Source organism: Sparus aurata, chromosome 7 (genome assembly GCF_900880675.1).
Source record: "Sparus aurata chromosome 7, fSpaAur1.1, whole genome shotgun sequence".
NCBI classification, from domain to species: domain Eukaryota; kingdom Metazoa; phylum Chordata; class Actinopteri; order Spariformes; family Sparidae; genus Sparus; species Sparus aurata.
This window is the reverse complement of record NC_044193.1, coordinates 17,685,079-17,699,437: the sequence shown is the minus strand read 5'-3', so window position 1 is coordinate 17,699,437 and position 14,359 is coordinate 17,685,079. Positions and strand designations below refer to the sequence as shown.

Here is a 14,359-nt window from a genome sequence, read left to right as displayed (position 1 = left end):
CTCTCTGTGCTATACACTTCGTTCAAGTCCATTACCAGAAACATGCAATGGCAGCAATGACCTTAACTCTTATTTGAGACGCATGAGTTTACAAGAATATGGCATGTTCACTTATCTCCCTCTGTCTCTTTCTGTGTGCAGGAGGCATAAACCGGGCCGGAGCGGCGGTGCCGACGTTCTTGCGGACCCCCACCATGATCCAGCCCCACCTGGACATGAAGCCCTTCCTGCAGTTCCCCATAGAGACCCCCCCTCCTCCGCACAGCATGAACCTTTTCCACAACTTCAACACGGTGAGAGTCGATGCGGAAAACAAACACGTAGGCACACTGCAGTCTTTAGACTCACCTGGTGCAACAAGGGGAAGACACGAGAGGGAGATGACCGACTGGTGGAAGCCTGTGTATTTACCTCAGCGATGCTTTCACATGAAGTGTTAATTGCTGCCCTGTGTCACATAGATTTTATTAGATTCTAATACTTTAATTAGCCTTAAAGGAGACATAATATACACATTTTCAGGTTCGTAATTTCACTTTGGGTTACTACTCCGATGAGGTTACATGCTTCAGTGCTCGAAAAACACATCAGTTTTCTCATACTGTCCGTGCTGCAGCTCTGCATTCTCCCTTCTGTCTGAAACACTCTGTTGTAGCTACTGGCTCTTTAAAGCACCCCCTGAATACCCAGTGTGCTGCGATTGGTCAGCCCTCACACCCCTGAGCCCAGCACCGCTCACCATGTCTCCGGTTGGCTTGATCATGTTTTCAGCTTCCAGTTAGCTTAACTGAATACAGGCATAGATTATGTGAATGTGTGACATGGCGACTTAGTGTGATGTCAAGAAGTCACGGAATTGGAGGCTGGACTACTGATGAGGCATTTCAGGAGCAGTGTTTTCTGTGAGAGAGACATGGACAAGAACCAATATAACACACTGAAGGAAAGAAAAAACAAAGTGTGCCTTCAAGTAGCTGATGTGCTGCCAACCAAATCAAGCGTGTTGTGTTTGTCAGGCCTCACTATAAAAGGAAGAGACCGCGACCACTGAGACTGCATTGATTCATGTACACACACTCGGCCCCGCTCCTTAATTCAAAGCACAGTAATAAAGAGAAGCTCTCAGGCCATCTTTATAGCTGCGCACTTCAAACACCACAGTTTGTTTGATGTGATATTTATTTAAACGGAGTGGGATCTTCCTGCTTCCCCGGGCCCTGACGAACATCTTATCATTTAGATTAGACCGGAGAGACATTTAGCATTTTCACCAGCTCAGCATAACGTGCCGACTTGCTCCTCCAGACTCCATCAGGGAATGTCAACACACTTTCTCATCAGCAATATGTAAAATCAGTGAACTCTGCGTGTCCCGTATGTGGGACAGTGATATTCCCGGACCGCGTCTGCGACAGAGTTAATCTCTTCGGTGTGTCTGGCTGCGGTTTACAAAGGGTTGACACAGAGATCGCCTGCCACTAATTAGCTATCATCTGGCATGTGACTCAACGACGTATGGCACGGCAGCAGTAACAAGAGGCCAGACGCTGTTAAACACATTTTAATGATACAGTCATTTTAATCGCCCTCCACGGGCCATGACATAAGTGGAGGCATTCTCACTGATGTTATATCTGCAGTGCACCCAGCAGACATGGATTAATAGAGATGCTGAGATGATGCAGGCGCTCACTTTCCACCCTCGCGCCTGCTGCTGCACAGCCCTGAAATCACTCTCGCTTGCTCTCCCGTCCCTCTGTCTCTCCCTCTGAGTCTCTCTCTCTCTTACCCATTCTGTAACATCCCTCTGCCTCCCGTCCTCCTTCTTCAGAACGTTAACTATGTCTGCAGTTCCAGAGGGACACCGTGAATGTTAATAGCTGTTACCCGTTGATGACTGTGGACCAGCACTGAGCGGTGTTTTACAGCCCATTGGCCAGGAGATGGGGCCATAGGAGAGGCTTGGAGGTTATTCTGACCTTATAGCTCCACTGCATTCTGTCACATACATACATTTACATTAGAGCATTATATGGAAAAAATACCGACTGACACTTAATGACAGTACAGTTGATATTTGAATGAAGAGTCCAGGGGAAATGCCTGCAGAACACACTTTTTTAAAGCTGTAGCAATGCAAAAGAATAAAGATACAACATCGGTTGCTGCTAATGAAGGCTCTGTTGTTGTTGTTGATGTTTTCCTACGGAGGAAGTCGTGGCCCTCAGCTTTCCCAGAGATGTTTTTATGTTTAATTTAGTTTTAGTGTGCAGTTGAGTTTATTTATACAGGAAGACCAAGGGTAAGAGCGTAAGTGTTTGCATCTCTGTTTATATCACGGGCTATATTTTATGGCTTGTTGGGCAGAGGTGATGTTTAAACAATCAGCCAGCGACTCTGCTTGGGTCTCATCTCCTTCATTTAACTGTGTAACAATGGAGGATGAACAAGGTTTATTTCACGTAAGAGGTACCCTTCCTCATGTCTTAAATGCCTTCTGGTGTCTGTCTGCGCCGACACACTGATGTGCACAGTGCCTCGATGAAGACACAGCGTTATGGCAGCAATAACACTGAGAAATGTCCCTGCACTCAGCTGGCAGCTAGTTATTCTTTCGCTCTCTCTTAATAAGCGATCTGTGCTGAGTTTGTACAGTCTTAATGAGACTCGCATCAAGGGTTATTAGCTCCATAGTAGAGGAATGGCCTCTCCTAAAGCCATATACAGTCTTTAATGGTCCTCTGATGTGATTTGTCCTCTACCTGCCTGTCTCACCCGATGTGCCTCCAGACAGTGACGAGACTGAATTATTTATCTGCAGCAGCTGGTCTTGATATAGACACGTGCTCACACAAACACACACACACACACACACACACACACACACACACACTCCGAGTCATGCAGCCTGCCTGTCCCGACGTGGACTCGCTCAGGATGCACAGTCAGGGATTTTCGATGAAGGCGTTTAATCATGCAAAGCCGCACGCAGACTTGTTGGATCTCACCTGCTGTCTTCGCTCCTTTCATCTCTTCTGTCACTCCTGAACAACTCATTCTCCAGCAGGCTCCTTCACAACTCTGTTCTTCCAGCCCCAGATTAACTGACTGATGTTTCATCGCACCTGTTGCTGCTCGAGACTGATCAATCAAAAAAACAAAAGAAAAAAAGGAACCGTTAAGAACGTCTTCTGTCGAGGTCTTGGTCGTGGGGACTCATCAGACATTATGCGCACTGATGTCTGCCTGAAAGCAATCACACATTTCTTCAACTCACTGTAGCAATAAAACCAGTGACGTAATGCAACTGGGCTCATTTACTCAAGTGCTGCACTTTTGAGCAGTTTTGAGGTTAACTTTACACAAGTATTTCCATTTTCTGCTTCTTTATACGTCCACTCCGCTACATTTGGAGGCAAATGTTGAACATTCAGCTCAGAAATGAACAAAAATTATCAACAGAATATGAAGAAATATCAGTTTTGACGTCAAAGATGGAGGCTGCTGACCTCCTTTACTGCCAGTGGTGTAACACCAAGACTCCCCCACTGCTTCAACCTTCACTCGAGTCAAGGTAGGGCCACTAGCTGCACGGCTAATAGAGCTAACTAGTTAACGGCTGCTTGTAGCTGCGGCTATATATCAGAAAAGAGAGCAGTGAGTAGCAGTCAGTAACTCTGCTGATGAGCTGCTCTCTGATTTGTTTGAACTGACCTGCGACAGGTGGCAAGCTCTTACATGTTGCACCTTTAAAGGTCCTATTGACATCATTTTGATGTAGACAGATCTTTAAAAAAAAATGTGACAGCTTCTAACAAGGTCTGTTGATAGTACAACGCTGTTTGAATCATGTGGTATCGAGGATTTGTCAACATCAAAATGAGCTAGTGTTAAGTGTTGAGCTAAGTTTGCCTCAGCTAGCTACTGTTACATACATCATAACATGAGCTAGAATGAACTGGCAGCCTCTGGAGGGGTCAGATGATTTGAAAAACAGCGGTGAGAGGCCTCATTTAGTGTCTGAATGTTATCAATAACAACTTTAACATTATATGTATAATTCTCATTTGCTTTTACTATTGATATTTAAGTACATTTGTCGACAAAAAAAAAGACTGTTCATTATAGCACATTTAATATCAGCTGATTTAAGACTTACCCAAATAATATCTTCACACTAGATCTTTGCTTTGAATCAAGTATGACTTTTCGGTAGCAAGAAACCAGAGAGGAAGAGTTTTGTGTGGGTGTATGTGAGTTCATGTGTGGTTTGCTCTGGGGCGGGTGGGTCGGGCCAAAAAGCTCCAGTGGCTGATGATGACATTTGATAGATGGTGTGAACTTTGGGGAAGAGGGAGGGATGGAGGGGGGGGGGGGTTGAGAGGGACTAGCAGCTGGATGGTTGGAGGATGCATGAAGACGGGCGAGAGAGAGAGAGAGAGAGAGAGAGAGAGAGAGAGAGAGAGAGAGAGAGAGAAGGGGAGGAGAAAACTGGTGAGCAGAGTGAAGGAAACTCACTACAGGGAAGCGTGAAGCAGCGAGAGAGAAAAGCAGCCGAGAAGAGAGGAGAGGGAGGCTGAACTAAAGGGACAGGCACTTGTAAGGTGATGTGTCAGTGGAAAAAAAAAAAAAAGATAGACAGTGAGGCAGAGATCTGAGCAAAAAACCTTACAGCATACAGATACCTCTTCTCTTACAGCATATCAAAGGGAAGCAGAGAGTGTGCCAAATAAGAAGAAACAAAGACATCTTTGCTGGAAATGCATCACTAGGGATTTTTCAGGTGTGTGTGCGTGTGTGAGAGTTAGTTTGTATTCAGCATTGACAACGAGTGGAGAGGCTGAATGAGTGAGGAAGGTGCACCACACACTCTCAGTCTCGCACATGCTGAGAGCCAAACACACACCTCGGCCAGCAGCAGCACACACACTGGAGGACCAATGCAGCTCCAAGCTACTACAGACTCAGAGGAGAAGAAGGTGAGTACCTTAATGCTTGGAGCTTCTTCGCTTTTTTATTTTTTTATTTTTTTTTCCAAGCCAACCGTGTCTTAATCTGGGCACAGCTCAAAAGCACTGCAGAAGTTAGAGCTTCAAAGGCTGTTTTTTTTTTTTATCTGGCACAGTGCAGACTTTGCTGTGACTGCCAGCTGAGTGGTCCCAGCGAGTCACAGCGCAGTGCACTCCTCATTGCTGGAATTCAACCCCTTCCAAAGTTTTTGTGTTGCAGGGGATTGATCAAACGCTGTTAGAAAAAAAAAAAAGGAAACAAAGAAAAGGATGAAAGCCTGAAAGATAAAGAGTCGGGAGGAGGGAACACGAAAGAAAGACAAAGACAAAAGAGGATGTTTGGGTGCATGTGCCGCGAGATGCTTGCTTGTGCTCTGCGTTAATAAAAGGCATGAGGGGTGTTTGGTTCTTCAGGCCCTGAGGGGCTGTTGACATAACTGCTGAGTGATGGTGGTCTCTGTGGTTTAAGTCCGGCCAGAGCTGTCACCACACTGAAACAGCTCTAAACTGACATGAAAGTCTTCAAAAATCACTCATCATTTACTTAGCCGATTTAGGGATTGAAATTGATTTAATCATGAACTATGACTATATGTAATCGGTCCATGCGACTGAGCCCATTTTGGAAAATCCCTGTGCGGTTACATCACGGTGCTCTGCTCCTATTTCATGAGGACATGTTTTGGAGAGCGTTCATCAGAGGCCATGTGAGCCGCCGTCCAAAGAGGCTTGTTGGCAGCTGGACTGTGTTTTTAACAGCTGAAGCAACTGGATGGATCATAGCTGACCCACACCCAGAGCAGCGAGCTGACTGGCTGGGGACAAGCCCAGGATCCATTTGTACAGTTACTGCACCTGAGGTTGCCTGGCTCTTGTTAAACTTTCCTCAGAGGGGCGATGATAGGTCACGGCATGGACACCCACGTACAGTATTTAACGAGCAGTTCCTTACTCACGTCTGCTCGTAGTGTGGGAGTTGGGGTGCAATCGGACAGGAGTCAGTTGCCTTATTATCTTCAGATGGCTAATGCATAGTCACTGCTGAGCTATTCATCCACCAACGTCTTTGCTCAATATCAGCCCTGCCGCCCCATCCATCTGAATTCACAGAGGCAGCAGTGGGAGCGCCTACTTCAGGCTGTTTCTGGGGAGAGAAAAGGAGGGAGTCATGCATCGTGGAGTATGGGAATGAAAGCCAAATGAGATAAGAATGTGCGATGTGAGGATGTCCGGCCTGGGCCTCTTTCTCTCCCTTGCTCTTTCTGGGCTCTTTCCCGTGTCTCCCCCCCCTCTGCTCCGTCTATCTGTCCCGATTCATCTTCCTCTCCCTCTCCCTCACTCATTCGCCCCTCCAGATGGTGTGTTTCTGCGCCGTCCTGTCACCCAGCTAAATGTCTCAGGCCTCCTCCCCGTTTCTTTCTTTTCTCTGTTTACCCTGTTTCTTTGGAGTTGCCAAGTAACAAGAACTGTGCAGAATTCAAATTGCTCATGCTTGAGCTATGAGAATATGCATTTTAGCTCTCTCTCTCTCTCTTCTCTCTCTTTTTGTCTCTGCTCGGACCAGACACTTGAGCCATTTGTATATCAGATGTGGCTCTGGGTGCAAGATAGCTTGAGGGAAAGCTTGGTGATTAGCCACATTAATTGTAGTGACGAGCCAAATTGAGTAATTCAGAGTCTGTCAGGGCTCTCCAAACCAACAGGCTTGCATCAGACTTGGAGGAGTCGCTGGAACATTCCCTCTCCGGTGTGCAAATTCAAGGCATTATATCCAGTTTGTTCTTCAGGGCCAGCTCTTTTGTTTCTCTGCATTCCTCTCGAATACCCCCACAATGCCACATCATCATCTTATACATTATTCCCTGCGTTAGCTGTAGACAGAGTGCTGGTCAATTGCTAGGTGTGGAAATCCACACCGGTCATTGACTCTAGAGGTCAATTAACAAAGATCGCTAGATAAACTCAGCTGCAAACATAGACAAGTAATTGGAATGGAGCCCTTTCAGATCCGTACAGACGGGGTCTTTAGTGTCTGGAACAGTGTTTAAGAGGACGGCTTAGCAAAGAACACACTGGAGAGCCGCTAATAGATGATGGACGTCCCAGCTGAAACAATTAACACAGGGACGGCATGAAGCAGCAACCTGGTCGGCGTCAGAAGCCTGAGCTTTGGTAGGATGCAGCAGGTGTTTCGGTTGTAGCAACACACTGTCAGCACTGACCACAGTTTGCAGAACATACAGTAAACACAGACATGCAGTACAATAAACACGTCGCCAAAGATCCGCTCCATGTGGTCATCTGGATTTTTAGGTTAAGTCTTTGTAAGCAGAAAACCTGTTGCTCCTCTCTACTCCACCCACCATCCGAGGCAGAGGGCAAAGCATATTCACCGCTTACATCATGATGATGGACCGACCTGTCAACTTGTAGCACCGGGATGTCTGGAGCGCAGCGTAGTAGCTGAGTATGAATTATAGCTAACAGATTTCTGCTCTTCTATCTTCTCTCTCTCTCTCTCTCTCTCTCTCTCTCTATCTCTCTCTGTCATTTCTCCGTCAGATGGACCCAGTGCAGAAGGCTGTGATCAACCACACCTTTGGAGTACCGCTGATCAAGACCAAGCGGCCGGTCATCTCCTGTAACGTCTGCCAGATCCGCTTCAACTCAGAGGTACGGAACCATAAAAAACAAAAAAGAAGCAAAACAACACATACCGTGCTCTTTGCTCGCTCCATCTTTCACATTTCCCACGTGGCGTAACACATGCTGTTTATACACAAACACCTTTCACCTCATGCACCAATTTCTTTAGGAATGTGTTGGATGTTGGAAGGCTTTCTTTTCCTGTTTTCTCTCGCAAGAGCGGGTATTGACACAGAGGATGTGGTGCATTTGTTTGGGCTTTGTTTTGGCAGTTGCGGACCCCTTTGGAATTTAATTTGTTTCAGTTACAGTGTGGAGTTAGAAGAAACAACAATCACTGCAGCACAAGAGCTGCTGCAGAAACTGGATAGGAGGATATATATATGTTTTTGCTTCCATTTTCACACTTTCTCAGCACTGAAAACACTTAACATCTTGAACACGTCTAACGTTAATTTTACATCTGCTTGTCACAAAGTAAGAATCTGTTGTTTTTTTTTCATGCTTTTGTATAATTCCATCAATTATTTTCAACAGCAGTTTCATCTGCTTGTCCATATGGTGTAGTTTATAAAATCTCATAATGAGAGTTTAATGGCACGTTGCACCCACGGGCAACTTGCACACATGACTGATGACAAATGAACAAAAACAAAACAATATGGAGGTATTTTATGTGAGGCGGTGCCAACCCGTTCCCGGTCTTTTTCTCTTGTGGATGAACGGGATGGACACCTGACAACGCCAGCACCGAATGTCATGGGTGTAGTGTATAATTTGGCTGTGATTCTCCTTATTCAGTGGTGCGGACTTCAGGGCCAGGGCGCACATCCGTCCACGACACATAACATTAAGGAGAGGACCAGTGCTATATATACTCCTCAGGTCTACAATCATGGTTTCCATGTGGTCAGGCAGCTGCAGGCCTGTAATCTTGAGCCTGCTCTCTGCAGAGGCCTCTGCTGTATGTCTTCACAGGCGCAGGAAACAGTTAGACAAAGATGTTTATGTGATGAAATACTTTGAGCCCCTCTGCTAGCGTTTGAATAGAGGCCTCTTCAGTATAGACATGTCCTGTTGGATAAGTTGGGATATACAGTGAATCTGTGAAGAATTTAAAGAATTTAAATATTTAACTTAATGGTTAAAATGATGTTTTAATGGTAACGGCTAAAAATAAAAGGGATACAGTTACAGGCAGAGACAATCTGTCCAAAATATAACCAATATAAGCATAAATAAAATGTGCTGTCATGCAAGGCCGAGTAATTCTGACTGTGGGATTAATATTGTTTGTATGGGGAGTGATATCTGGCCAAAATTCCTTTTTACACAGAGATTTCACAATACCGCCCCAACGAAGGGCCTTCTTTACGCTGCCTTTGTTTATATGCACTGAACGAACAAAAGGCGGCATAATACCACCTCAGTGTTTGATTTTGGATGGCATGCCAGCGTTCCACAAACAGAAGACCCGTGACGTGTAACACAATGGGGTCTGCATTGAGCGTGATGTTTTGATGACACCTACAGTCACCCTGGCTTATGTCCTGGCTCCTAACAGATAAAAGACCTTGCACAATACCACCACAACCAAGACTGTTCTTTACGCTGCCTTTGTTTATTTGCACCGAACAAAACAACAGCGATGTAATGCCACCCCACAGCGTGACAATCTGGATAGCATGCCAGCGCTTCACAAACAGGAGACGCATGACGTGTAACATAACAGCGTTGGCATTTGGTGTGATGTTTTACACGTGCGCTCTCAGAACAATGCACAACATGACAATAACAATCACATACCGTGCCTTTTATATAGTGGTTGATCTCACCCTCTGCTCGGAGGGTAAGGAGCTCCCAGTCCTCTTTGTCTTCCCACTTTGCAGGCAGTTATAAAGGGGCTATAGTCTTACCCTGTCCTGGACAGATCGCATCTCCTCACAGTGCCTTCAACAGTATGAATAATTGAGCGGGTCAATTGAAAACAATACAAAAATGAAGACAAACAACATAAACTGCAAACCACAAATGAGCATATAAAAGGACTGCCTTTATGTTAACACTTTTCTCGTCTACCCACCGCTCTACAGCACATGCTACATTCACCCTTTCACTCACACATTCATACACTGATGACAGAGGCTGCCCTGCTAATCAAGAGCCATACAGCAACTCATATCCAAAGCACCCCATGATATTTCTGCGCTCAGCCATTCGCAGATGCACTCTTACACTGATGGAACAGCCATCAGGTTCAGTATCTTACCCAAGGACAATTCGACATGCCGGCAGAGCCGGAAAACCAACCACATGCCCTCCGAATAGAGGACAGCCGCTCTGCCTCCTGAGCCACAGCCACCCAATACAACACAATACATCCAGTTAACATGCAAAATCCATTTACTGTAGGATTCATAAAAAAGGTATGATTTTCCAAACTATCTAAAATAAAGCAATATAAAAGCATGAGAATTTTGAGAACATGTTTATTTGTGCGTGTGTGTGAGAGGAAGCAATAGTGACACCTAAAGCCATCATGGCTGATGTCCCGGCTCCAGACAGATAAAAGACATACATATACACACTTGGCTGTCGTTGTCACTTTCACCTCCGAGCGTGCACAAGAGAAAAAAAAGCACACGCCGCAGTACATCAGCAATGTCAAACTGTGTGTCGTTTGTGCTGTCCTACTAAGCTCGACTGGAGAAAAAAAAAACTGTCCTCCATTTTACCATAGGATGACTCCCCACCCACACCGTTCTTTACTACATAAGTCGTCAAGTCGGGATGAATATTTCATGGATACAAATTTTACAGTGGGAAACACTTCGAAGAATCTTTTGCTGCATTCTCTGCTTCATTTCGCCAGACCGCAGCTCTGTCTTGAGAATAACGAAGATTATTTTGCCCTTGATGCTGACATTTCTCCATCTTTATCTGCCATCTGTGAGCTGATTGGTCTTCCTTGGGTCAGAGAGAGCGTCTGGGGCTTACTATGTACTGTCATGATCAATGTACTTGTCTTCAAAGGATCCAGTTCTGCCTCCCTGCTCCCACCCGTGCTCCCCCATTTCACGCATCATTTTGCCATCATTCATTCGTCCCATTTGATCTCTCCCTCTGTGCATCTTGCTCTGTCTCTCTCTGCAACCTTCTCCCCCTTTTTTCTATCTGTCTCCCTCTCTCGTGCTGCATTATTTACAGTGTGGAAATGCCTAAAATTGCCTGCCACTACTTATTATAAGATGCATTCGTCAAGGGCATGGATTAGTGTCTGGCTCTGACAGCCCCGGTGCATCTTGGGAAAGAGGCAGAGAGGAAGGAGACTTGGAGGGGAAGAGGAAGAGGAGGGGGGAGGAGAGGATGGATTGGGGGGAGGGTTTGTGCCCTACTGTCCGTGTGCCGTGTGGTGGCGCGAGGTGTTAAGCGGTGGTTTATGCAGAATAACCTTGGTGTCGTGCTGCATTAGTGACATCACAGGCTCCGTCGCGCTGCATTGACCAGCGTCACAGCTGCTGCAGCAGGACCAGGCTGATATGCATCCGTTGTTCTCCTGCACCCTACTTCACCGCCTCACCGATACTTCACCGTTTCTTCGCCGTTTCCTGCTGGTTTGTTGTCCCAGTCTATCTGTTATTCCCTCTCATGTTAACTTCCTCTCCTTTTCTTCTTCCTCTTTGTCTCGTCTGGAGCTGCAGCTGCGGCTGTAACATCACAGCTTTCCCCTCAGAATGATAGTCATGCTGGAAAGCGCTTGCTCAGTTTGAACCCCCTGCATAATGAAACACAGACATCACAGGCTGATGTGCTGCAGCTTTTCATCTTTTATCATTCCCACTCTTGAGTCCAGCTCTGAACATCACCTCCCTTGTCTTGGGCACCGTTTCTCCTTCATCTTCCCTTCATTCTCTTTCCCGTCTCTCCATCCGCGACCTCACACCGCAGCTGCTGGGCTGTTGATCCCCTTGGCTTGGCGTTAGAGGATAAGTGAGCCTCTGTGGCTGCTTCGCCATGCACCACCATATACCTTACTATCTCCCCTCATTCCTCCTTTCATCTGAGAGATCACGTCTCTCTCAGCAGCCCGCCAGCCCACCCCCTTTTCTTCTCTCCTCCTTGATCTCCAGGCTTTGCTAAAGGAGCTCCTTAAGACCCCTTTGACAGGCTACAGTTACAGAACGGTCAGCTATATCTAGAGCGCAGTTTGTCATCATGATTTAAGAAACATGTGATCTTTTAAACCCCTACTGCCACCGCACCTGGTTTACGGTGCCAGCTTACGTCCTGGATGCCATCAGGCACGAAACACAGGCTCACAAACATTACTCATCACCCCCTGCCTCCTTCTCCAATCCAGTCTGTCCCCACGCCTGAGCCTGTGGTCACTGTGATGTCCTAAAGTGTCAGTCAAATCCTTCAAGCCTTTCAGCACCTGTGGCAGCTGTCAGCCGCTCTTCAGACCATGGCTCTCCCTGGCAACTAAATGTAATGCAGCCACTTCATAATCACCTTCATCATCACCCCCTTGATACGAATGTTGTTTGGCCGTGAAACATCTGCTCAGTCTGCGTGCTTGCGGAGATAGCAGGGAGCGATCTCATTATATGTCTGCATCAGCACAGAGCCTGTTTGTGTGTTTTTAATTGAGGGACACTTAAACCAACGATAGAGGGGCGATAAAGAGCAGGCGAACAGATGGCAAATAGGATGAATACCCCCCTGCCCACCTTTGGGCATGTCTGTGTACATGTGTGTGTTTTGTTTCTACAGCCGCCATGCTGTGAAGCTAGACCGCTGGCGACAGCTCAGTATAGCAACCCTGCATCTCATCTGCCATGTTGTCCCTGGCTCACATACCTCTGATCAGACACACACGGACTAGAGACAGACTCCCCTGATGTCCCAGTAGTCTCCTGGCGAATGACTCACCTCTGGTGTCTAGAGTCTGAACAAACCCATTAGCTAGTAGCTAGCCTTTCATCAGGAGATTAGCAACTCTAGCTTCTGTAATGGAATCTCTGCACCTTTTTTCCCTTCTACGGAATGCAGGATGATCTCCAGACTCAGAATCCACATCCCCATTTCATCTTTCTATAAGATATTACAGACAGGGGCTTTGCTGCCTGTAAGCATGTATATTTAGATTTTAGACCGCGCCACAGGCAAGCAATTAAGTCTGGGATTGTGCAAGAGCCAGAGTCTTTTCAGTGAGCAGCTGACAGAATTTATGTTGTAGAAACCCATTGATAACATGTACTGTAAAAATGTGCGTGCATGTGTTGTAGCAGCGAGGGTAGGACTTATGGGCCCTCCGGGCAGATATGTGGCTTCCAGTGACCCTGGGTTCAACTCCCTTTGGCATGTCTGTGAGCATGGCTGTATTAATGAACGCTGGAGCCAAGTACTGTCAGGGTGTATGTAGAGATTTAGACTGCAGGAGATGTATGTTAAAACAAACAGCTGATCCAGAAACAGATGAACTGTTAGTCAGAATGTAGCGCATGAAAACAAGATGGAGGGACAAAAGGGACCGACAGGTCTTTGTGTCCATCATTGCATCTTTTTGTTTCCTTGCTTGTAATCCATCTGTCTACCCACTGTAAACCTGCCTGCTCTCTACGGCTCCAGTCCCCAGAGTATATTGAATAACATGCTATCATAATGACATGCATGCATGTGACAGTTAACCTAATCCAACCTGCAATGTTTTATTCACCTGTTGGCTCTGGAGTGGCAACGTTAACATGTTGTTTTTCACTTCTTCTCCTCTAGAGCCAGGCAGAAGCCCATTACAAAGGAAACCGCCATGCCAGGAGAGTCAAAGGCATAGAGACCTCCAAGAGTCGTCCACAGGAGGGGGACAAGTCTCAAATGGTGCCCACCACCTCCTCCCCGTCTCCGCCCGGAGCCCCTGGTACTGCCCCTGACAGCGAGTCCAGCAAAGCAGGTGAGAGAGCAGAAAACATTAAGGAAGATCTATAATGCTTTTTCTTTTTTTCCTGTCTGTGTTTTATATAGGTTCTTGTGCATGCAAAACAGGGGCGGCACCTACAGAAGCTCCTCTCTCCCACAGAAAACAGTGGTCCTGAACGCCTCGTCAGTAGTCTCTCCTTTACAACTGAGACTTTGTGACATCATACTATATCACCATGTACACCTTTGCATAATGTATCCCTAGTGGTCAATTTGGCACATAAGAACTGATTAGTTAGATGGTGCTTGTTCAGGCATGTGTGAGCTGACCAATGAGAGCAGACTGGGTATTCAGGAGGGGGGCTTTAAAGAGACTGAAGCTAAAACAGACCCTTACAAACAGAGGGGGAATACAGCGCTGCAGCATGGACAGTATGAGAAAACTGACGTTTTTATTAAAACATGTGAACCTATTCTATTAGTAGCCCAAAATAAAAGTATGAACATTAAAATGAGCATAATGTGTCTCTTAACAAGAGTAGAAACAGAAAAAGTACTTGTGTGAGTTTATTGTAGCGATAATCATTTCAGTCTGTGTAGGTCGTTCAGAGGCTTATCATTTTGTTGAAAGAATTTAATGGAGAATATGCAAGAATAACATCTTATCACAGCAGCTTTGCAGTGTTTTGTTCCTCTTGTGAGCATCTCAGCTCTCTGTGTGGTCTGATGTGGCTGCAGCAGAGCTTACGGTCAGCAACACAGTCCCACAAACCTCAAGAAACTATGTG

The 14,359-nt window shown here is 46.1% G+C and overlaps 1 protein-coding gene across 5 annotated transcripts in view; it reads left to right on the top strand.

Annotated features, from left to right (window-relative positions):
- znf385a (zinc finger protein 385A) overlaps positions 1–14,359 on the top strand; it is a 70,483-nt gene that overhangs the window by 40,752 nt on the left and 15,372 nt on the right. For 4 of the 5 annotated variants that reach the window (XM_030423550.1, XM_030423551.1, XM_030423554.1 and 1 more), the window contains exons 2-4: positions 142–293; positions 7,572–7,682; positions 13,431–13,605. In XM_030423550.1, the coding sequence (XP_030279410.1) occupies positions 142–293; positions 7,572–7,682; positions 13,431–13,605 (438 nt within the window). Of the gene's footprint in view, positions 1–141; positions 294–4,418; positions 4,980–7,571; positions 7,683–13,430; positions 13,606–14,359 lie in introns of those variants that run through there. The other variant, XM_030423552.1, reaches the window with a different exon arrangement.